Source organism: Pristiophorus japonicus, chromosome 3 (genome assembly GCF_044704955.1).
Source record: "Pristiophorus japonicus isolate sPriJap1 chromosome 3, sPriJap1.hap1, whole genome shotgun sequence".
Classification (NCBI taxonomy): Eukaryota; Metazoa; Chordata; class Chondrichthyes; family Pristiophoridae; genus Pristiophorus; species Pristiophorus japonicus.
The window spans coordinates 251,029,824-251,055,077 of record NC_091979.1 but is presented as its reverse complement, the minus strand read 5'-3'; the positions used below and the strand labels follow the sequence as shown (position 1 = coordinate 251,055,077).

General features: G+C 44.1%; 1 protein-coding gene across 2 annotated transcripts in view; it reads right to left on the bottom strand.

Moving 5' to 3' along the window:
• Window positions 1-25,031, bottom strand: part of smc3 (structural maintenance of chromosomes 3) — a 134,167-nt gene extending 109,136 nt beyond the window's left edge. The window contains exons 1-4 of one of the 2 annotated variants that reach the window (XM_070876534.1): window positions 24,790-25,031; window positions 10,682-10,759; window positions 9,038-9,113; window positions 1,106-1,144 (exon numbers count right to left, since the gene is read on the bottom strand). In XM_070876534.1, the coding sequence (XP_070732635.1) occupies window positions 1,106-1,144; window positions 9,038-9,113; window positions 10,682-10,759; window positions 24,790-24,804 (208 nt within the window). In that variant the 5' untranslated portion in view covers window positions 24,805-25,031. The remainder of the gene's footprint in view (window positions 1-1,105; window positions 1,145-9,037; window positions 9,114-10,681; window positions 10,760-24,789) is intronic. The other variant, XM_070876535.1, reaches the window with a different exon arrangement.
• Window positions 25,032-25,254: the final 223 nt, after the last annotated feature.

The window sequence follows — 25,254 nt, the reverse complement described above, 5'->3', positions numbered from 1 at the left end:
AAGGGGGTGCAGGAACAGAGACACCTGGGGGGTATATGTTCACAAATCGTTGAAGGTGGCAGGCAGGTCGAGAAAGCAGTTAAAAAAGCGTACGGGATACTAGGCTTTATAAACAGAGGCAGAGAGCACAAAAGCAAGGAAGTTATGATGAACCTTTATAAAACACTAGCTCGGCCTCAACTGGAGAATTGTGTTCAGTTGTGGGCACTGTACTTTAGGAAGGATGTGAAGGCCTTAAGAGCGGGGGACAGAAGAGATTTACAAGCTTGAGAGACTTCAGTTACGTAGATAGACTGAAAAAGCTGGGGTTGTTCTCCATAGAGCTGAGAAGGTTGAGAGGAGATTTGATAGAGAGGTCTTGACAGAGAGAAACCCATTGGCAGAAGAGTTGAGAACCAGTGGACATAGATTTAAGATGACTGGCAGAAAAACCAAAGACGGCATGAGGGAAAACTTTTTTTTTTTTAAAAGCACAACGAGCAGTTGTGATCTGGAATGCACTGCCTGAAAGGGTGGTGGAGGCAGATTCAATTGTGACTTTCAAAAGGAAATTGGATAAGTACCTGAACGGAAAAAAAAAATGCAGGGCTACGGGGAAAGGGGGGGGGGGGGGGAAAAGAGTGGGACCCCAGCTGAAGAGCTCTTGGAGAGCCGGCGAGGACTCGACGGGCCTACTGTGCTGTAACAATTCTTGCCTTCACACTTCCACCAATACGACATGCGGAAAAGCAACCAGGGAAACTACCCTTCTGATTTTCTCTCCCTCCCTAAATTGGCTTTCAATTGAGAATTCCCATAGCAACAGTGATCTAGAAGGTCAAGTATCCAATTTTGGCCATAAGCACATGCCCATGGTGAGCACAGGGAGTTCCATCATACTACATTACCATACTGCTCCCTGCAAAAGTTACTGTTAATGCAACAAGACTAGAGTTTAAACACAGTATTTTGCACAAATATTTATGTCAGATTATGGATATCCAAACAATAGAGAGCAACGATAGCATTTTGAGAGTTTACAATGTTTCAGTCCACATAATGTCTAGAACATTCAAATAATTTTAAAATAAAACCCATCCAGAAATGAAGAAGCATCAAATCTTACCATAAAAGAAGTTACTTTTTCCAGATCCATTTCGGCCAACTGAATAGAAAGAAATACAATGATAACAAATGTTATTTAAAGTATATACAGGTACTACCATTATTTTAATAGAAACTATACAAAGCTATCTCTCAAATAGCATCAGAACAGGCAAAACTTTCAACACCAAAAATATATGAAAAACAAAATGACAAACTCCAGATCAAGAAAAAGATTTGGGATAATGCCCCCACTACATTTTGTCCAGTTTAAACTAAGTTTGGCAGAGCTTCCCACTCTCCTTTATCAAAGCAACGTTTTCACCTAATTAAGTAAAATGCAGACCAAAAAGTATTGAAAGCATTGATGCTATTTTCCTAATACATTTTGGTTTGTTAAGTGTTGAGTGAATTATTCAATTGACGTCATATTGTGTGATCTAAATTAAAACAGTCAAGTTCGGATTTGTAAAAAAAAAAGTAAAGGAATGTTAATTGCTCCCAGCCTGCTTCTAAATTATTTAAAACATTCCTTTTTATAGTCTAAATTAACTGAAAATTAATCAGAACAAAATTTATTTATGTTAGGGCTCCCAAATACCATAAAGATCTCTTAATTGTTTGCATGGGAAAATTCCTCTCCCCTAATGTTAGGCTTTTTTTCAAAATAGCTACTACAGAATGAAAAAATTAAAAAGCTTTTCTATTGCTAAGTCCCTGGTTCATCTCTTGCTTCAGCTCTCGTCCCACAATTTCCTCAGTGTGTTTGCTACTTTTCATTAGCATGCATTATCATCATCATATACAGTCCCTCGAATCGAGGATGATTTGCTTCCACATCAAAAAGTTCACAGGTGTTTCAATGAAGGACCTAATATTCCGGATCCCGAACTAAATCTTGAAGGGTGGAAGATGCCTGTGCATGGATTTTTTTTTAAACGTGTGGTGGCTGTTGTACACCAGTCACCACACGGGCTTGACAGAGCTAGGTCTTGGTCCAGTGGCAAGGATTAACCAAGACGACTGGAGACCTGCTCTGCTGCACGGACCTCGTGCACACAGAGGTGAGGGCCCAGGGACAGCACGGGCCAGCCCACACTACAATATGTGTATTAGCATGCACTCACTCACACTTTACTCATTATCAGGCATTCACAAGAACATAAGAAATAGGAGTAGGCCATTCAGCCCTTCGAGTCTGCTCAGCCATTCAATAAGATCGTGGCTGATCTTCTACCTCAACTTCACCTTCCCACACCATCCACATATCCCTTGATCACCTACTATCCAAAAATCTATCAATCTCTGGCTTGAATATACTCAACGACTGTGAATATCCACAGTCCTCTGGGGTAGAAAATTCCAAAGATTCGCAACCCTTTGAGTGAAGAAATTGCTCATCTTAGTCCTAAATGGCCGATCCCTTATTTTGAGACTGGGAACCCTAGTTCTAGACTCCCCAGCCAGGGAAATATTCTCCCAGCAACTACCCAGTCAAACCCTGTAAGAATTTTGTATGTTTCAATAGATCACCTCTCATTCTTCTAAACGCTAGAGAATATAGGCCTAGTCTCCTCATTAGGACAATCCCCCCATCCCAGGAATCAGTTATTAACCTTTGTTGCACTTCCTCTAAGGCAAGTGTATCCTTCCTTAGGTAAGGAGACTTTGATTAAATTGCAAGCGTTCCAGGGAGTGGAGTTCTACCAGTCCAGGTCAGTCTAACATCAGGGAAGTTCTCAAACTCAGGATAATTGCTGCTCCGGGGTCAGGATTTTCTTTGACAATGATTTCTCTGTGTGGACAGTTACATTGAGAAATGCAACTACATTGTGCATCCAATTACTGGGATCACCTGGTATCTGGAAATCAAGACTTGTGCATTAATTGCATAGAGCGTTTTCACATTGCCCTGTCACACCTGGGACATGGTTCAATCCTGTCCATAATGATAAGTGAAATCTCATCTCTCCGGTATGAGGGTCCTAGTGACCCACCTGAGGGTCCTAGATGACGTACATTTAGGCAGTCTCAATTGACTGCAGAAAACTGCCCAAAATTCAACACAGAACCAACTGACAGCTCACTCAGAAAAGCTGTGAGGATTTATAATGCGCAACAGCTACGCTGGTACATGGTCAAGGTTAAGACACATTGTTGAGCAGAACAATGCTCCATTGCAGAGGGAGCTTTGCACTTTATTTGATCAGAATACATATTATTTGGAAGTACTAGATGCTGATATTGAGTGCTGAAAGTCAAAAGAAGTCCATTCCCCAGAGCGGACAGACCTGAAGCACAAATATTCATTAAAAAAGGTAGGTTTTCTTTTGTGCTGATCAATTGTGCTACTGCCGAGGATCAAAGATACTTCAATTTTTAAATTCCAAAATCTGCACTCACAGCAGGGAACTCGAGTTGGAGAATCAGAGCTATAATGATGTAGCCTTATCGCTCATCTAGATGCCTTACAAAAGCAACTTTGCGCTAGAAGCACAGGATTACATCATCATCCCTTCAACTTCCGCTATCAGGCACAGTTAGGTATAGAATAGTTAACATGCAGAGTACAGCATCTTCTACTATACCCAAATAGTGCATCTTAACTGTAATGTCTCACAAAAACTAACAAAAATTATATATATTTTGTCTTAAGTTTTATTTCCCCATCTTTTAAATTAGCATTTTATTTCCCCAGTCTTTGCCACTTTTGAACATTTACCTTCCCGACATTCAAAGAGCTTCAGCTCTCAGTGATTTAGGAACGGTGCTCAATGCCAAGTCCTCAATGCTCCAGCTTTAATTCTACACCTGGTCCTTCCTTACAGCAAGAACAGAATGTTTTTTCCGACACAATTTTCTCCTAAAGGTGGTGCCTTTTGGGAGGCTAATCAAACATTGCAGCCATTCCGCTTCAGCAACAGAAATGAAATGAATAACCAGCTAATTATGTTGTTGGTATTGGAGGAACAGTTACATCATTCTGGATCTTTATCGTATATTAAATGACCAGAACAGGCAGGCAAGATCTTGGACAATGCCATCCCTCGGTACTGCACAAGTGTCAATCTTGATATATATATTTTTTTCATTCATTCACGGGATGTGGGCATCGCGGGCAAAGCCAGCATTTATTGCCCATCCGTAATTGCTCTCAATTTCCCCAGTCTTTGCCACTTTTGAACATTTGCCTTCCCGACATTCAAAGAGCTCCAGCTCTCAGTGATTTAGGAACGGTGCTCAATGCCAAGTTCTCAATGCTCCAGCTTTAATTCTACACCTGGTCCTTCCTTACAGCAAGAACAGAATGTTTTTTCCGACACAATTTTCACTCTGGAGCATCCACGATGCTGAGAATGACGTGAGTATCACGTGTAGCGAGTTGGTCTTACCGCAGGAGAAGGGTCCACAGCCAGCTAGGGAATGGAAGACCAGCAGGAAGAGTAGTGCAAGGAAGGTAGTGCAGGAGTCCCCTGTGGTCATCCCCCTGCAAAACAGATACACTGCTTTGGGTACTGTTGAGGGGGATGACTCATCAGGGGAGGGCAGCAGCAGCCAAGTTCATGGCACCGTGGCTGGCTCTGTTGCACAGGAGGGCAGGAAAAAGAGTGGGAGAGCGATAGTGATAGGGGATTCGATGGTGAGGGGAATAGATAGGCGTTTCTGCGGCCGCAACCGAGACTCCAGGATGGTATGTTGCCTCCCTGGTGCACGGGTCAAGGATGTCTCGGAGCGGGTGCAGGACATTCTAAAAAGGGAGGGAGAACAGCCAGTTGTCGTGGTGCACATTGGTACCAACGACATAGGTAAAAAAAAAGGGATGAGGTCCTACGAAACGAACTTAAGGGGCTAGGAGCTAAATTAAAAAGTAGGACCTCAAAAGTAGTAATCTCGGGATTGCTACCAGTGCCACGTGATAGTCAGAGTAGGAATCGCAGGATAGCGCAGATGAATACGTGGCTTGAGCAGTGGTGCAGCAGGGAGGGATTCAAATTCCTGGGGCATTGGAACCGGTTCTGGGGGAGGTAGGACCAGTACAAACCGGACGGTCTGCACCTGGGCAGGACCGGAACCAATGTCCTAGGGGGAGTGTTTGCTAGTGCTGTTGGGGAGGATTTAAACTAATATGGCAGGGGGATGGAACCAATGCAGGGAGACAGAGGGAAACAAAAAGGAGGCAACAGCAAAAGACAGAAAGGAGATGAGGAAAAGTGGAGGGCAGAGAAACCCAAGGCAAAGAACAAAAAGGGCCACTGTACAGCAAAATTCTAAAAGGACAAAGGGTGTTAAAAAAACAAGCCTGAAGGCTTTGTGTCTTAATGCAAGGAGTATCCGCAATAAGGTGGATGAATTAACTGTGCAAATAGATGTTAACAAATATGATGTGATTGGGATTACGGAAACGTGGCTCCAGGGTGATCAGGGCTGGGAACTCAACATCCAGGGGTATTCAACATTCAGGAAAGATAGAATAAAAGGAAAAGGAGGTGGGGTAGCATTGCTGGTTAAGGAGGAAATTAAGGCAATAGTTTGGAAGGACATTAGCTTGGATGATATGGAATCTATATGGGTAGAGCTGCAGAATACCAAAGGGCAAAAAACATTAGTGGGAGTTGTGTACAGACTTCCAAACAGTAGTAGTGATGTTGGGGAGGGCATCAAACATGAAATTAGGGGTGTGTGCAATAAAGGTGCAGCAGTTATAATGGGTGACTTTAATATGCACATAGATTGGGTTAACCAAACTGGAAGCAATACAGTGGAGGAGGATTTCCTGGAGTGCATAAGGGATGGTTTTTTAGACCAATATGTCGAGGAACCAACGAGGGGGGAGGCCATCTTAGACTGGGTGTTGTGTAATGAGAGAGGATTAATTAGCAATCTCGTTGTGCGAGACCCCTTGGGGAAGAGTGACCATAATATGGTGGAATTCTGCATTAGGATGGAGAATGAAACAGTTAATTCAGAGACCATGGTCCAGAACTTAAAGAAGGGTAACTTTGAAGGTATGAGGCGTGAATTGGCTAGGATAGATTGACGAATGATACTGAAGGGGTTGACTGTGGATGGGCAATGGCAGACATTTAGAGACCGCATGGATGAACTACAACAATTGTACATCCCTGTCTGGCGTAAAAATAAAAAAGGGAAGGTGGCTCAACCGTGGCTATCAAGGGAAATCAGGGATAGTATTAAAGCCAAGGAAGTGGCATACAAATTGGCCAGAAATAGCAGCGAACCCGGGGACTGGGAGAAATTTAGAAATCAGCAGAGGAGGACAAAGTGTTTGATTAGGGCAGGGAAAATGGAGTACGAGAAGAAGCTTGCAGGGAACATTAAGACGGATTGCAATGGGGTACTGAAGTTGAATGTTCAGCATGAACTCGTTGAATGGCGGTGCAGGCTAGAAGGGCCGAATGGCCTACTCCTGCACCTATTTTCTATGTTTCTATGTTTCTAAAAGTTTCTATAGATATGTAAAGAGAAAAAGGTTAGTAAAGACAAACGTAGGTCCCCTGCAGTCAGAATCAGGGGAAGTCATAACGGGGAACAAAGAAATGGCGGACCAATTGAACAAGTACTTTGGTTCGGTATTCACTGAGGAGGACACAAACAACCTTCCGGATATAAAAGGGGTCGGAGGGTCTAGTAAGGAGGAGGAACTGAGGGAAATCCTTATTAGTCGGGAAATTGTGTTGGGGAAATTGATGGGATTGAAGGCCGATAAATCCCCAGGGCCTGATGGACTGCATCCCAGAGTACTTAAGGAGGTGGCCTTGGAAATAGTGGATGCATTGACAGTCATTTTCCAACATTCCATTGACTCTGGATCAGTTCCTATGAAGTGGAGGGTAGCCAATGTAACCCCACTTTTTAAAAAAAGGAGGGAGAGAGATAACAGGGAATTATAGACCGGTCAGCCTGACATCGGTAGTGGGTAAAATGATGGAATCAATTATTAAGGATGTCATAGCAGCGCATTTGGAAAGAGGTGACATGATAGGTCCAAGTCAGCATGGATTTGTGAAAGGGAAATCATGCTTGACAAATCTTCTGGAATTTTTTGAGGATGTTTCCAGTAGAGTGGACAAGGGAGAACCAGTTGATGTGGTATATTTGGACTTTCAGAAGGCTTTTGACAAGGTCCCACACAAGAGATTAATGTGCAAAGTTAAAGCACATGGGATTTGGGGTAGTGTGCTGACATGGATTGAGAACTGGTTGTCAGACAGGAAGCAAAGAGTAGGAGTAAATGGGGACTTTTCAGAATGGCAGGCAGTGACTAGTGGGGTACCACAAGGTTCTGTGCTGGGGCCCCAGCTGTTTACACTGTATATTAATGATTTAGACGAGAGGATTAAATGTCGTATCTCCAAATTTGCAGATGACACTAAGTTGGGTGGCAGTGTGAGCTGTGAGAAGAATGCTATGAGGCTGCAGAGCGACTTGGATAGGTTAGGTGAGTGGGCAAATGCATGGCAGATGAAGTATAATGTGGATAAATGTGAGGTTATCCACTTTGGTGGTAAAAACAGAGAGACAGACTATTATCTGAATGGTGACAGATTAGGAAAAGGGGAGGTGCAACGAGACCTGGGTGTCATGGTACATCAGTCATTGAAGGTTGGCATGCAGGTACAGCAGGCGGTTAAGAAAGCAAATGGCATGTTGGCCTTCATAACGAGGGGATTTGAGTACAGGGGCAGGGAGGTGTTGCTACAGTTGTACAGGGCCTTGGTGAGGCCACACCTGGAGTATTGTGTACAATTTTGGTCTCCTAACCTGAGGAAGGACATTCTTGCTATTGAGGGAGTGCAGTGAAGGGTCACCAGACTGATTCCCGGGATGGCGGGACTGACCTATCAAGAAAGACTGGATCAACTGGGCTTGTATTCACTGGAGTTCAGAAGAATGAGAGGGGACCTCATAGAAACGTTTAAAATTCTGATGGGGTTAGACAGGTTAGATGCAGGAAGAATGTTCCCAATGTTGGGGAAGTCCAGAACCAGGGTACACAGTCTAAGGATAAGGGGTAAGCCATTTAGGACCGAAATGAGGAGGAATTTCTTCACCCAGAGAGTGGTGAACCTGTGGAATTCTCTACCACAGAAAGTTGTTGAGGCCAATTCACTAAATATATTCAAAAAGGAGTTAGATGAAGTCCTTACTACTAGGGGAATCAAGGGGTATGGTGAGAAAGCAGGAATGGGGTACTGAAGTTGCATGTTCAGCCATGAACTCATTGAATGGCAGTGCAGGCTAGAAGGGCCGAATGGCCTACTCCTGCACCTATTTTCTATGTTTCTATAAGGTGATGGTGAGCTGCCTTCTTGAACTGCTGCAGTCTGTGTGGTGAAGGCATAGTGCTTTAGTACAACTGAATGACTTGCTGGGCCATTTCAGAAGGCAGTTAAGAGTCAACCACATTGCTGTGGGTTTGAAGTTACATACAGGCAAGGACAGCAGATTTCCTTCTTTAAAAAAGACATTAGTGAACCAGATGGGGTTTTTAACGACAAGTCCGCGGTCACCATTACTGATACTAGCTTTTTATTCCAGATTTACTTAATTAACTGAATTTAAATTCCCCTGTTGCTGTGGTGCAAACTCACGTCTCCGGATCATTAGTCCAGACCTCTGGATTACTAGTCCAGTAATATAACCACTATGCTACCGTTCCGATTATGCATGCAAATGCTGGTTTGGGGTGCAACCCAGCAGTGAGACTGCCACTAATGAAGTCAGACTGATGCTATTCTTGTTAACAGCCGTAAGAGATGCAAGACCTGTCCAGTCGGGATTTAATCTAAATACTAGTTCAGCTTAAATAAAAGTTTACTTTTGAGGTGGATAAATCAAGCAATACAATGATTTTAGTATTTATTAGAGAATTTACCACAAGCAAATAAGCACTGAGGACGTCCTTTTTGAATTAGCATCATTAGAAACTCACCTATAACATTATGCTTGGAGCTGAAGGGATCAACAATTGTTTGATCCCTGTAGCTGCGGAAACCCTGGATAATCACCTAGAAGAAAAATAGTACAATTAGTTTTATTTTGCAGCATTATAAAACCAAATTCCACATTTATGGAATGTAAACTCCAAGATTCACAGCTCTTATCAATAGTGAGAACTATTTAACATCGAAATCCCACTATAATCTTCATCCTACAACAGAACGCAAGATTAAAACACTAAAAACACTATCCAGACCAAAGATAGGAGGGGCTAGAAAAATTGCAAGGATTCATCAAGGCAGCACTACATTTTGTGCATACCCTGAACCCGGCTATTTTTAAATCTATAAAGGTTCTTTCAAATCATGTTTGCAAATCAAAACTAGTCATTGCTAAGTTTTCGTACTAACCACTACAAAGTTGTACTAACACAAGGGAAATAACTATAACTTCATCTTAACATATTTCAAGGAGGGGATCCATGACCAAACAGCAATGTCCAAATAGTTCACCTGTTATAGCCCCAATTTTGCCTTATGGTACAAATGGGCTTGAACTGACACAGACATACCTGCAGCTCAGGGATAGGCCACGCCATGCAAACTTTGCAAGGAGAGTTAACCCCTGCTAGGTCCCGCACATTTAAGGAGGCTACTAGGATGGAAAGAGTTTGCCCAGAGAGCTTGGCTTACAGACTACTTGGCTGAGAAGTAGAAAGTCTAACAAGTAGCTCTTATATGTTTGCAACTTGCCATAAAACGGAGAAGTTGTGATGGTGGCAAAAAAATGTACTCATTATTTACAATGGAGACATCTTGGCAATGCTGCTGATAACAGGTGCACCAATGGATGATGGTCCTATTTGGAGCTGTAAGACATCATATTGCCTTTGAAATGCATCATAAGTTTGGGAGTTCCTCATGCGCTTGCACATGCGTAAAATCCGGAACTTGTGGATTGTCAATACATGTTGACAGGTCACCCGCGCGGGCCACGAAAAAGGAATTGCTGCTGCAGAGTTGGGCTATTTTTGCGCACAGAAGTCTTATGGTTGATGCAAGCATGCACAGGGCAGGTTCAAAGGACATATGGCAAGATTTAACCCTGGAAACTAGAAAAGTTTGCTTTTTCAATTAGTCAAAAAAAATGGATGGTGCAAATCTTGAAACAATACTGTATCTTCCTCACGAGTCTTACTGTAATTAAGTATCGAGGTCTAAACAATTAACTTAACTTAAGCCTGCATGGCCATGTGTGACAAACATCAACTGCTCCAAAAGAGTTTTTATTAGTGCTGACAGACAAATTATCTAAAATTAGTTATTGATGGACATTCTTGATTTAATATCAATTTGGACGCAAAGACTATAGAAATGGAAACAAACTGTACAAATCAAAGTTTAATCACGACATGTAGTTCTTTAATAACCAGTCCATTTTTTTCTCCTAATGGCTCTGCACCTACAACTGTACAGACAGCATTGCATCTTTCACAAATCTACTGTAAAACCCAGTGTGCCAGAAAATTCTTAATTAGTATAGCCTGGGACATTTAGTAACACTTAAAAACACAAACACTTCCTGTTATGTATGCAACCCTATGTAACCAGTACTATACCACCACCAGAGGGCGTACCTGTTGGGAGTCCCAAGGGATCCCAGCATCCCTTGGGAGCACTGTAGATAAGCAGGCCTCCCATGCTGTACCAACACTCTGGAAGTAGAATAAAGGAACTAAGGTCACACTTACTCACATCTACAGTACTCAGTCACACCACTTTAGTATGAAGATAACACTTCCATCACCACATTTTTGTGAATGTTTAAAAATGTATAGAGACATTGAAGTTGAGAACGTGGGAATTGTATAGGGACAGTATAAGCTAACAAACAATTCATGGAGGAATAGCCATGACATACATCTCAGACTCGAGACTGCGAAATGTTACAACACTAACACATATTGAAACAAAACCCACAGCTTGCAGAAAAACCTCAAGGTCTTATTAAATCATGTTATTAACCTGAAACATTGACAGAAGGTCTTTGTTTAAAATCGGACCATGCTTGGGTCGGCTTATGAGTGGACAAAGGGAAAGAGGGATCAAAAGAGATGGGCTGAGCTGGGATGTCACTCTGGCCCTATCTTGTTATCTTTTGCCGAAAATGTATAACCATCGTCCCTTTACAATGTAACGTCACTATGTCCGTAGGAAGTGAGTGCGTTCGAACAGACTTACATTCCTTCTGTCTGATAAAGTCCCCGATCGGGATTTGCTTTTTAAATAAAAGCTTGCTTTGTTTAAAGCACAAACGGTATTCGTTTCAGTAATTTTGCTGAACCAGATTGAGGTAAAAGAATCCAGAAATCAACATTTGGTGTCAGAAGTGGGATCTCAACGGACGACTGCCGAAAACTTGCGAATTAAGAGCCAGACTAGCCTTGGACGAGACGAGGGGAAAGTGGCCACTGGAGTGAGTATGATTTCAATACTGCTCCAGTTTCCCCGGTTTCAAAAGTCTGAGGAAAGTTTAGCCACTCGCTGGTTCTCAAGTAGTGTCTGAACGAGATCCAGGACAATCTGGTGAATACCTTTCAAACTTAGAATAGGGATAGAGATAGGGAAATTGCGCGATGACGCAAACCAAACGGCGACTTGGAAAGATAGGTTATAGTTAGAGCTAGATAGGGATAGATGATCAATCATGGATCCAAAAATTAATAGGAAAGAAAAGAGACTCTTGTGAACGTCTGTTTAAATGAGAAATGCTTCTGTGATTTTTACTGTAAAAAAAAAGCCGGGGAGTTGTGGTTTGTTTTATCTCCACCTACTTTTTCAAACAGAATGAAAGTTTTTTTTAACCCTTCGTAGTGTTGTCCTGTATGTGGGAAGTTTAAGAGTGTGAACCTTATTGAATTACGTATATTCGGATGATAAGTTACGGAGCCAGGAAATGCACAAAGGATAGGTTTGTTGAGTAAAAAAAAAGAAAAAATTACATGGTCCCGGTGGTTAAAAAAAAGGATTTAACATGCTCACTTACTTGTCGAAAGAAAACATTCAGAGAAGGCACAGCAAAACAACTGAGATGGATTCAAAAGGATTCAAAAAAAAATTATATTAAATAACACGACCTTGAGGCTGGAACAATTGAGATAACGAAAAGCAGTCCACAGCCTACGTGCCAGACTTCTCTCTAGTTATGGAAAAGACAAAAAAAAGTAACGTACTAAATAGGTGCTGAAAAAAAAATGTTCTGAGATTTTAAATTATGAGAAAAATTCCACTGCAGTCTAAAAAAAAAATCACTCCTGTCCAGTTGGCAGAAAAACTCCATTAAATTAGGGCTTTCATTGACTGATTGGATTTAAACTGCGCAGTGACGCGAAAGGAAAGGGAAATTTGGAGACTAAAAGAAATTAAATAAGGCTCATAAGAAATCAAATTTAGAAAATTAGGCTCACAAGAAATTAAATAAGGCTTATGGGGAATTAAATAGAGGATAGGTGTTCAAGTCAGGTGTGACGTCGACCTCGTATATCACTTGGCCCGTCTAGGCACTGATTGAATTTAAATCACGCAGCAATCGAAAGGTAGGGCCGACGCGGACGCGCAGCGGCGCGAACGCGCAGCGACGCGAGACGTGCGGCGGCGCGAGCGTGCGGCCGAGTAAAGGAGGGCTGACGCAGTCGCACAGCAGCGTGGGACGCGTAGCGACGCGAGACGTGCGGCGGCGTGAGCGTGCGGCCGAGTAAAGGAGGGCTGACGCAGATGCGCAGCAGCGTGGAACGCGTAGCGACGCGAGACGTGCGGCGGCGCGAGCGTGCAGCCGAGTGAAGGAGGGCTGACGCAGACGCGCAGCAGCGTGGAACGCGTAGCGACGCGAGACGTGCGGCGGCGCGAGTGTGCGGCCGAGTGAAGGAGGGCTGACGCAGACGTGCAGCAACGTGGAACGCGTGGCGGCGCTGGACGTGCGGCGGCGCGAGCGCACGGCCGAGTGAACGTGGGACGACGCGAACGTGCGGCAACGCGAACCGCGGAGTGATATCAAAGTCAGTGCTGGTGTCAGAAAGTCTTTGTTTATTTTAAGTATTTCAAATCGCACGGCGACGCGAACCGCGGGGCGACGCGGCTCAGTGTTAGTTTTAGTAAAGTCTGTTTATTTTAAGTGTTTCAAATCGTGCGGCGACGCGGCTCAGTGTTAGTTTAGTATTTCAAATCGCGCGGCGACGCGGCGCAGTGTTAGTTTTAGTAAAGTCTGTTTATTTTGAGTTTGTTCAAAGTCAGTGTTAGTTTCAGGAAAGTCTGTGTTTATTTTAAGTTTGTTCAAATTGCACGACGACACGAACGCGTAACGACACGGTAATACGAGGGGCAGCGTGAAAATGGGTAATCAGTTGGATAAAACAACGGATGCGGATAATCCGCTACAAAAGTTATGTGAGGAATTCCCTGAAAGAGCTGAAGACTTTAGAAAATTATCAGGAGCCCTGAACAAATTATTAGGAGATGACCAGTGGCCTCTAGGTGGCACTAGAAGCGTAGAGGTAGCAAAAAAAGCACAGGGATTGTCAAAAATTAAAAGATGCATCACTTCTGTCAAGTTGGCAAATAAATGCGATTAAATTGGGACTCTCATTGACAGAGGGAACACATGTTAAAACGGTGGACGTCTTAAAAAAAAAGAATGTGCGCACGAGAAACTTACTAAGAGATCCTCTGGGACCTCTGAGAAAGGTATTGACCGGCTTTGTGTTAACCGAGGCTGATGATGAAATTGATGAGTGGTCACTGACTCAGCGCCCAACGGCGCCTCCCGCACCCCCTGGCCCCTTGCTCCAGTCCTCTTCCCAACACCCTCCACCTTAGACTCCGGCGAGAGGAGTTAAAAATAACCCCATACCACCAAAGCAACAAACCCAAACTGACTCCTCATCCTCTGATAGCGATTCGGATCCCCAGTTCACAAGCAATAGCCGAAAGGACCAGATCTCACACTCGAAAGGGCAGAACTATATCTCGATATCACAGACAGTCCCGTAAATCTTCGAGTCAATCTACCAGTCCAAGTTGTGAAAGACATAGCAAACACCCCCGCCGATCGAGACGCAGAACTGTCAAGCAGTCAGACAGCTCCGAAACATCCTCCGACCTAGAAATGATTTCCAAGATCCCAAAATCCCGGCACCAATTCCCTGTCAGACCAATGCCAAACCCTGATGCACAACAAGCTGCAGACCACCCCACTATAGATGGAAAGGGCAGTTAGATATTATTGGCAGGAAAAGAAAGGGGAGGGGGGAGTTGCGCCCCCAACCCGGGTCAAGACTGAATACGTGACTAGAAAGGAAGAGCCATCTCGGGAGGAAGGATCAATAGAACCGCAGTGTTGCATACAGGATTGGATGGATAAGCAAGGATACGGTTATACTAAACAACCAAACCCTGCTAATAAACCTCCCTATTGTCCCTGGCATGGTATGGGAAGAGGCCGGGACTGGATAAGAGGAATTGACTGTTTTAATTGTGGGCAGGAAGGACATTGGAATAAAAATTGCCCCTACCGTCAGCATGGAAAAGGAAGAGGAGGGGGGCAAGGGGGGAGAGGAGGATCTTACACTAACTTCTCCCAGAACAACCCCTTTGGTCAATTGTCCCCCGATTGACTACGCAGCTTGATTGTGCAGGGATCCTCCCCGGATGACGAACCAATGATATTGTTAAAAATTTTGAATGAGTGGCAACCCTTTTTGATAGATACGGGAGCCTTCATGTCTTCTGTACAATCAAAGCTTAAACTCCCTGCCTCTACTGAAACACAGGAACTTTCAGGATTTCTGGGATAAATCTCGACATTCCCGGTGTCAGAACCGGTTAAAATGGGTTACCAGGAAGAATCGGTGGAACATCGATTTGTTATCACAACCAATCTGGACTGTAACTTGATGGCTAGAGACCTCCTCTGCAAATTCCAGTTGCATTTGGAGTGTGGAGATGATGGGATTATTGTAAAACAGGGAACCCTTAAGCGGCAGTATTATACCACTAGAACCCCTCAGTGGTGGTCTCTGGACCTGCCGCAGGCACCCTATCACGTGACCCTAGCATACGATCCCAGTGGAAAGAATCAGGGCCTGCAGAACTTTTATCAGGATCACGAAGGGGAAGTGAAGGAAATTCTATTAAGGGCTAGAGTGACTGGACTGGAAGGGAAGGCAGATTTTGTGGAAATGGACAGCCCCCAACGGTGGCACCACATATTACTCGTGAAGTATTACCTCCCCACCATGCTAAAGATTTGGGAGTTATGGTGCGCCAGGCTATAGACGAGGCTGACCCTACCAGCCGGGATGTGAAAATTGTAAAACATGGCCGAACAGTCCAATTCCACGGGGACCCCGAGAAGGTCTTAACGACTCTGCAGCATCATACTGGCTCTGACATACCTGACTATGTGGATCCTCATGTGTGGGCAGAGGACCCCTCCCAAGTGGGTTATCACAGGCAATACTGAGTATCCACCGAGCTTTGGAGGCTAGCCGAGTCGAACCAATTTGCCAGTTTCCAGTCCCTAGCACGGCTAAACAAATGCGACAGTGTTTGGGGATGATCAATTACTGCAGATCCTGGATCCCTAATGTTGTCCTGATGACTAAGCACCTCACCCCGTATACAAATAAGTAAGGCAGCTTTGAAATAGAAACCGTAGACGTCCAAGCCTTTAAGGAACTAAAGACAGCCCTGCTGCAAGCTCCGGCTTTGGGCCGGCCCCTCTATGACCGGCCCTTTCAACTGTATTGTACAATTCTGAAAGACTGTGCTACCGTTGTCTTAACACATCTCACTCCGTAGCTGCCCTCCTGGGCCAACTGCAGACTCAACACCTTACCATAGCCAGGCAAAGCAGATATGAGATCTACTTACTAAACAATCCTAAACTGACCTTTCGGCACTGTACTGCAATTAATCCGGCCTGTTTTCTTACTGAGCCATTCCAAGATGAGGAAGAACCCAGTCATGATTGTTTATCTTTAATTTAAGAGGCCACATCAGTCAGGGAAGATTTTGTTGATGTACCAATTGAAGATCCAGACTGTATTATGTATGTTGACGGAATTAATCCAGAAGGTACACGAATCTCAGGATATGCCATAGTAAACCAGGAGAATCAGGTCTTGGAATCTGCCGCTTTTGAAACTGCCTATTCTGCTCAACAAGCTGAACTATTCGCCCTCACCCAAGCCTGTATCTTGGCCAAAGATCTCAAAGTCAATATCTATACTGACTCTAGGTATGCCTTTGGGGTGGCCCATGATTTCAGACAATTATGGAAAAATAGGGGATTCCTAACCTCACAGGGGAATGAGATATCCCATAAACAGCTAGTATCTGATTTGTTGCAAACCCTCATGTTCCCCAAACGCATTACCATTGTCAAATGTACTGCCCACACTACCGGAAATTCTCTAGTTGATATAGGGAATCGTTGTGCTAACCAAGAGGCCAAACAGGCCTCTTGTGACCAACAGATGATAGTGCCCAAAATTATGAGTCAGACTAAAAATCCTGCGAAGAATAAGTTAGCCTCGGAAAAACCAATGCCAACCATCCAAGATGTTATAAAAGCACAGGAGGAAGCTCCTGAAAAAGATAAACTGTTGTGGAAATATTATGGATGTACTTATGACAATGTTTCTAAACTCTGGACCACTCCCGCGGAACAGACTTGCATGTCTGACGAGTTGGCTCTATGGGTTATTGATTGTATGCATTTTGCTACTCATTGTGGAGCAAGGACCACGAGTGACACACTTTTGGCTACTTGATGGCACCCTAGACTCCAGGCGCTCACCCAGAACATCAGTAGTCGTTGCCTGGTTTGCCAGCAACATAATCCAAGGGAGTCCCCTGTGATTGGGGTAAAACGCCCCTAACCTGAAGGTCCCTTTGAGACATTTCAGTTGGACTACATTGAGTTGCAAAAAGTTCAGTGTTACAAATATGTGTTAGTAATAGTAGATGTGTTTAGCAGATGGATTGAAGCCTACCCTACCCTGGACAATAAGGCTCAAACTGTTGTTAAGGTGTTAATGAGGGAAATTGTTCCTAGATATGGTATCTCAGCTCGACTGATGACCACCTATGTTCTTTCTCTGACTCAGGCTCTGCGACTAGCTCACAACCAGGTTCAAGATGCTCACCTCGACCTCCCAGTTTTACCCGAATTGTCCCTCGTGGCACCAGGGAAGTATGGATTCGGAAGGGATTAGAGCCACTATGGGAGGGGCCTTTTCAGGTGTTACTCACTATCCCCACTGCAGCCAAGGTTGAGGGGAAAAGTGCCTGGGTTCACCTGCACCACTGCAAGCTCACCACCCTCTAACGAACCTATTTTACTGGTTATTCTAACTCCTGTTTCTGTTCCAGACTTCCTCTTCTCCATAGCTGAACAAGGCCGTTGGCATCCTAATTGGAACGTGGACCAGTTTGAACTTTTACCCGTAGTGATAGACAGCCAGCTACACCGACGGTGACCTGAGAAGAGAGACGGGAAAACTGAACTCTTTTAATCAGCAAAATAATTGGACTATTTATCTGAATCCTGAGCCATAAGATGAAACTGTCTGTATGCCACATTCTGTATAATAGTGTTGATATATGACAGTTTCGGCGCATGGGAGGGGAGACAGAGACGACAGCTACATGTCTTGTATTTATGCGCAAAATGGGAACTTTTCTAGATGTTGGGTGTGTATACATTCCCTATACATTCCAAAGGGGGAGTTCCACTAACCCTAACTGAGACTGTCAGATGGATTCAGAGCCAAACTATCACGAGAGGAGGAGGGCCAATACAATACTGCTGAAGCTCTGGAGGGCATCACAGCTGAAATGGTAGCAATAAGGACCGTAGCATTACAAAACCGAATGGCCCTCAATTACCTGTTAGCTGAGAAAGTGGGAACGTGTGCCCTGATAGGATCTGAATGTTGCACTTACATTCCTGATAGTTCAGAAAACATAACCAATCTCGCTGATCACATAAGAAGGTGAAGAAGTTATCCACACCAGCAGAAGGATCTAGCTGGTTTGATTGGCTATCAGATGGATCTTGGAGATCCTATCTAATTGTTGGTTGCCTTAACCTTTGTTGTAAAGTAATGATGGCAAGGTTAGCAAAACCCTCTTGTGGTCAAGGGCTCCCGAGTTATGATCCAACGAACTAAAGAACTACTCGACACTAACAACAATATGATTCAGGAAATAGAGTGTGAACGGATGAATGCGATACTCCTAGAATGATCCTAAGTGTTATCATGGAATGATAAAAGGGGGGAATGTGAATGTTTAAAAATGTATAGAGACATTGAAGTTGAGAACGTGGGAATTGTATAAAGACAGTATAAGCTAACAAACAATTCATGGAGGAATAGCCATGACATACATCTCAGACTCGAGACTGCGAAAGTTACAACACTAACACATATTGAAACAAAACCCACAGCTTGCAGAAAAACTTCAAGGTCTTATTAAATCATGTTATTAACCTGAAACATTGACAGAAGGTCTTTGTTTAAAATCGGACCATACTTGGGTCGGCTTATGAGTGGACAAAGGGAAGGAGGGATCAAAAGAGATGGGCCGAGCTGGGATGTCACTCTGGCCCTATCTTGTTATGTTTTGCCGAAAATGTATAACCATCGTCCCTTTACAATGTAACGTCACTTTGTCCGTAGGAAGTGAGTGCGTTCGAACAGACTTGCATTCCTTCTGTCTGATAAAGTCCCCGATCGGGATTTGCTTTTTAAATAAAAGCTTGCTTTGTTTAAAGCACAAACGGTATTCGTTTCAGTAATTTTGCTGAACCAGATTGAGGTAAAAGAATCCAGAAATCAACATTTTCATACTCAGAAAAAACAACATGTATACATCAACTATGTACAATCATGTACAGAAATAGTGTTTCACGGAAACAGGCCATTTGGCCCAACTGGTCTGTGTTGGCATTTATGCTCCACAAGAGCCTTCTCCAACATTACATCATCTAAGCCTACTTGCATATCCTTCAAAGGATATCACTAAGGTTTCAGTAAACTGTAAGAATGAGTATATGGCATTTTCATAGTGTGTCTATTAGAACACAGTGTAAAACATACAGCAGCAAAATGACAGGTGTTGTCTGGGCAGAGCACTTTGAGCTCTAACACTCTATGAAAGCAATTTGAGGTGATAAATTGAAAGTATCACACAATAATAAAGTGTATTGACTTGAGTGCAATCTTTTCTATAACTTACTGGAATCATTAAGTGCTGCTTCACACAAATGGTAATGGCAATCTGGAATTCTGTCCCCAAAAGGCTATTGAGGCTAGATCAATTGAAAATATCAAAACGGAGATTGATAAGATCTTTGTTAGGCAAGGGTATTAAGGGTTACGGAACCAAGGCGGGTAGATGGAGTTACGGTACAGATCAGCCATGATCTAATTGAATGGCTGAAAAGGCTCGCGGGGCTGAATGACCTATTTCTGTTCTGAAATTCCTAGTAGGCCTCGTGACAATATTGTAATGCACACACAAAAATCAGTTCAGACGCTTTCTCTGGAAAGCTTTAATTATTTTGTCCCAGTCTAAATTTCTATCTTAAATAGAGGTAAATTTAATATTGGAAGCAATGACAAATAAAGGTATGCATACGTTTTGAAATACCTCCGAAATTTCAAAGTGTTCAATTCTGGTAAATGTCTGCTTCAATGATTTTTATTTTAAATGATAACCACACTTGCACATAAAATACTGGATGGATGAACTGGATGACAAATCAAGGGGTTCAGGCAATTTGAGTCACAGCATCAAAGCAATTTGTTCTTGAGTGCTCAAGCTGTATTACTGTTTGGTCATTTATTCCTACATCCTGTATTTTGTACTACAGTATTTTCAAAAATTGCTTATTCTTGTGCATTATTGTACTGGATGGCAGTATAGGACTGCAAGGCAAGACTGCCCCTAACTGAACCAGATTAACATAACCAGCTTGAGGTGCTTTTATCATTCCGCCAAAAATGTGCCAATCTGGACACCCGAACTATACTGCTAATCTTGCGCCTGTCCAAAGCAGTAGACTATCAACCTTCTACAGTGCCAGCTATGGCTCAGTGGGTAGCACTCGCCACTGAGTCAGAAGGTTGTGGGTTCAAGTCCCACTCAGTGCACTGCTGAGGGAGTGCTGCACTGTCGGAGGTGTTGTCTTTTGGATGAGACGTTAAACCAAGGTCCCGTCTGCTCTCTCAAATGGATGTAAAAGGAGGATGTGTTTATTTGTACTGCCAAAATAACCGCCCTGTCTCGGGTTGGCTCTCCATTATCTCATGACCTATTGCTGATTGGTCCCCTTGGAGGATAAGCGCACCCTGAAGTTTCTTCTCTGAAACGTGTAACTGGAACTGCCCAGCCCAAGTTCTGACTGACTTTGCAAATTGTAATTTGATCCATTTTGACTTCAGAAGCCAGAGGATAAATCTCCACAAAAGCTACCAAGTTCCAGCTGAAGTCCCTTACACCAGCGCAAGTGCTGCATCCGCCAGCTGAAGTCTCTTACCGCAGCACTAGTGCTGCCTCCCCCAGTCGTAATCCATTATCCCACGCAAGTGCATCCCTCCCCCAGTCGAATCCCTTACCCCAGTGCAAGTACATGACCTTACCCACCCACCATCATAGATGGGGCATTGTGTGTGGATTGTTAACAGGTTTATTGGGTATGGCGAGTGTTGTGACTTCTGGATTTTATCCATTCCAATGATGTCCCTTGTAACACATGCACCGAACTTTCTGAGAAATTGGGTGTGAGTGTAAAGGGGGTTCGAAGAACGTGATTCTCTTCCTCGCGATCCACAGTATATGGGCAATATTTCCAGGTACAATCTATGGCAATAAATCTTTCACAATTTTACTTGAAATGTTACAAATAAAAACCCCTTGTTCACATTTCAAGTTGTAACAAAGCTAGTAGTATATGCTTCCTTTATATCACTTATGATATGTCTTTGAATACACTATTTTATAACAGGAACATGTATTACAGGTAGAGCGTCCAAAATCCAGAGTTCCAAAATTCTGAATGTTCCGAAATCCAGACATCGCGCTGATCTGTGGAGGGGTCATCCGGAAAGTGTTCCGAAATCCGGACATTTTTTTTTTTAAATAGATGGTGATAGCAGTATTTTTTAGTACCGCGAATCATTCTGCTTTTTTTTTTAAAAAAAGACCCAGCGGTAAAAATCAGCGGAAACTGTGATCCTCACCAATTTTAGTCCGAGGCCGACTACCACTGCGAGTTGGGCCGAGGGAGGGGGGAAAACACCCCCCCAAAAATTCCCCAAAACAAATTTTTTTTTTTAAATCACAAAACACTCACGACTCTTTTCTAGCGAATCACTGCAGAAGTATTACATAATAAAAACTTTAACTTACCTTTTTTGCAGGTCTTCATATCTACCCCGCTGTCCCAATGGCTGCAACACAGGTTTTTCCTGGGTGTTTTTTTTTCTAACTAATTACAGGTCACCGCTGAGCCAAATAGGTTTTTTCGCAACAGTAAACAATCCCCCACATGCACAGATACACACACCAAAAAAAAATTGAAAAAAACATTTTTTTTTAAATCACAAAACCCTTACCTACTAAATCGCTGAAAAAGAATTGTAAAATAAAAACTTTAACTTGCCTTTTTTGCAGGTGTTCATTCCTACCGCTGTCCCAAGGGCTGCAACAGAGGTTTTTCCCGGCCGCTGCCGAACCCAGACCGTCACCACCTGGACCCACCGACCGCCCGCCCCTCCCCAGCAGCCGGACCTGCTGCCCAACCCTCCGCAGCAGCCAAACCCTCCGCCGTCCCCTCCCTCCGTTGCTCCAGACCCACCTCCGCCCCGGACCCACACCCACACCACCCGGACCCACCGCCCACCCCTCCGACCCCTCCGCAGCACCCGGACCCTCCGCCACCCCGGAACCGCAGCACCCGGACCCTCCGCCGCCCCGGAACCGCAGCACCCAGACCTTGGCCCAGGCATTTCAGGATTCAGGACATCGGAAAGACGTTACGAAATCCGGAAATACCCGAACCTCAGCCCAGGTCTCCAGATTTCGGACGCTCTACCTGTATTAACAAAATGGAGCAGTGTTTCTGTCTGGTCAGCCAAAAAGGAGAATCCTTGAAAAAACTATCTACAAAAGCTGCCTGCTGTTCAGGTGGAGCTGTGCTTAAGCCAACTGTCTCTTTAAGGTCACAAAAGTCTAAGTAGAGCAGAGCAGAAATTTGATCCTCTATCTGCTTAACTATTCCCTATGGAGAAGTGCAGTAAATATGCATGTATGAGGTCAATTGGAAGCTCACTGCCTTTTCTCAAGAAAGTGTTAGAAAAACAAAGCTTAACATTTTTTCAAAAACCTATTCCTTCCTCACTAATGGGTTCCCTTTCTGTTCAGTTCTGATTTGCTGCTGTCATATGACATTTGAGCCAATGAGGTGCAATTAAGAAGAGTTGCATTTATATAGCACCTTCCGTAATCTCAGGACGTCCCAAAGCACTTTATAGCCAATGATATACTTTTTGAAATGCATTTGCTGTTGTAATGCTGAAACGCAGCAGCCAATTTACATGCAGCAAGCTCCCACAAACAGCAATGTGATAATGACCAGATCATCTGTTTTAGTGATGTTGATTGAGGAATATATATTGGGCAGGTCACCAGAGATAACTTCCTTGCTCTTCTTCAAAATAGTCATCATCATCATCATAGGCAGTCCCTCGAAATCAAGGAAGACTTGCTTCCATTCTAAAAGTGAGTTATCAGGTGACTGTACAGTTCAATATGGGAATTACAATCTCTGTCACAGGTGGGACACTGGTTGAAGGAAGGGGTGGGTGGGGAGTCTGATTTGCTACATGCTCCCTCCGCTTGATTTCTGAATGCTCTCGGCGACGAGACTCAATGTGCTTCAGTGCCCTCCCAGATGCTCTTCCTCCACTTAGGGCAGTCATGTGTCAGGGATTCCCAGGTGCCGATGGCCTTGTGATCTTTTACGTCCTCTTGAGAGGGGCAGCCAGGAGCTCGGTTTAACGTCTCATCCGAAAGACAGCATCTCCAACAGTATAGCACTGCATCGGCACTGCACAAACTCTTGACATTTTGCTACTTTAAAGACACTATATAAATGCAAGTTATTAGTCCAACCGCCCCCCTCTCCACCTTTGCAATGATTACATACCATTGTTAATCTTATAGGTCAGATTACCATCAACTACTTGGAGCCTCCTGGCCCATATCCACCAGGACAGAAGGCGCTCTGCGAATCCTGTCTGCGATCACATATACACTTTTTAAACATCTATGAATTCATCCCTTTTGGCGTGGAAACAAGTCATCCTCGTTCGAGGGACCACCTATGATGACGACTTTTTAAAACTTTACTTCCAACTTCCCACAACTGTGGTGATGGCCCAACTACCAGTCTTGAAACTAAACAAACAGGCTTTCCACTTCTAATAAATAAAATAATGGGGTTTGTAGACTCTTCCTCACAAACACAACATTGACTTTAACAGGGGAGAGGATTTAAAAAATGGGTGAGTTTGGCCTGTAGGAGCTGGGACCTGTCACAACAACTATTTATATAAGCACCTTTAACATAGTAAAATGTCCCAAGGCGCTTCACAGGAACATTATCAAGCAAAAATTTGACACCTAGCCACACAAGTAGAAATTAGAGCAGATTGTCAAAAGCTTGGTCAAAGAGGTAGATTTTAAGAAGCATCTTAAAGGAAGAAAGGGAGATGGAGAGGTTTAGGGAGGGAGTTCCAGGCTTCCCGCACAATCACAAAAAGAGACAAATAGATATATGTTTTTAAAGATTTGGATTTATATAGCGCCTTTCACAACCACGTCTCAAAACGCTTTACAGCCAATGAAGTACTTTTGAAGTGTGGTCACTGTGGGAAACGCGGCAGCCAATTTGCGCACAGCAAGTTCCCACAAACAGCAATGTGATAATCACCAGATGATCTGTTTTAGTGATGTTGATTGAGGGATAAATATTAGCCAGGACATCGGGGCGAACTCCGCTTCAAAACAGTGCCCTGGGATCTGTTACATCCACCTGAGAGCAGACGGGACCTCGGTCCGAATGACAGCACCTCTGGCAATGCAGCACTCCATCGGCACTGCACTGGGAGTGTCAGCCTGTATTTTTGTGGTCAAGTCTCTGGAGTGGGACTCGAACCCACAGCCGCTTGACGTTTTACTACTTTAAAGGCTCTATATAAATGCAAGTTAATGTTATTCACCCACCTCCCCCATCACAATGATTACAGATCATTGTTAAATCTTATTATAGGTCAGATCACCAAACTATTTGGAGGCGCCTGGCCCGCATCCACCAGGACAGAAGGCGCTCTGCGAATCCCGCTTGCGTTCACATGCACACTTTTTTAAAACGTGGATTTATACAACGCTTTTTAATGGCGGCCGCGGGATCTTTTACATCCGTCCACCTGAGCGAGCAGACGGGGCCTCGGCTTAACGTCGGGTCGCTGATGAAACCGAGCAAACCGAGCGAAACTCCCCTCCCCTCCCCTCCCCTCCCCTCCTGCCCGGGTGACTGCTGATCGGCAGCGCTGACAGTACACAGAGGCCCGCGGTGGCTGCGGTGAGCGGGGAGGCCCCGGGCCCCGGCGTCTGTTACCTGCTTGATGTACATCTCTCCTCACGGGGCCTCGGCCTCGACTTGGCCGCGACACCCCCCTCAGCGGGAACAGCTGGCAACGGGTTTCAGTCAACGGCGGCGGCGGCTCTTCTCCCCGCCACCTCCTCTTTATTATTATTGATATGAATTAAACTTTCCTGAGAGACTCCGCGCGGAAGGAAAACAAAACAAACTCAAACCGCCAAACACGGAAAATGGCGGCCGCTCTCCCGTCCGGTACCAAATCCAAGGTTGCCGGGGGGGGGGGGGACAGAAATACAGCAAGGGAAATGCAAGGGACTGTAACGTTTCATTGAAGTAAATATTTATCAATACTCATACTTTGTTCAAATTTTCTCTTTATTTTTGATGTTCGTTTCACGTTCTAATTGGAGAAAGTTTCCCCCACCCCTGCATTCTATCTGTTCCTCCCCCCCCCCCATTTTCTACTGGTGTGATCCAAGC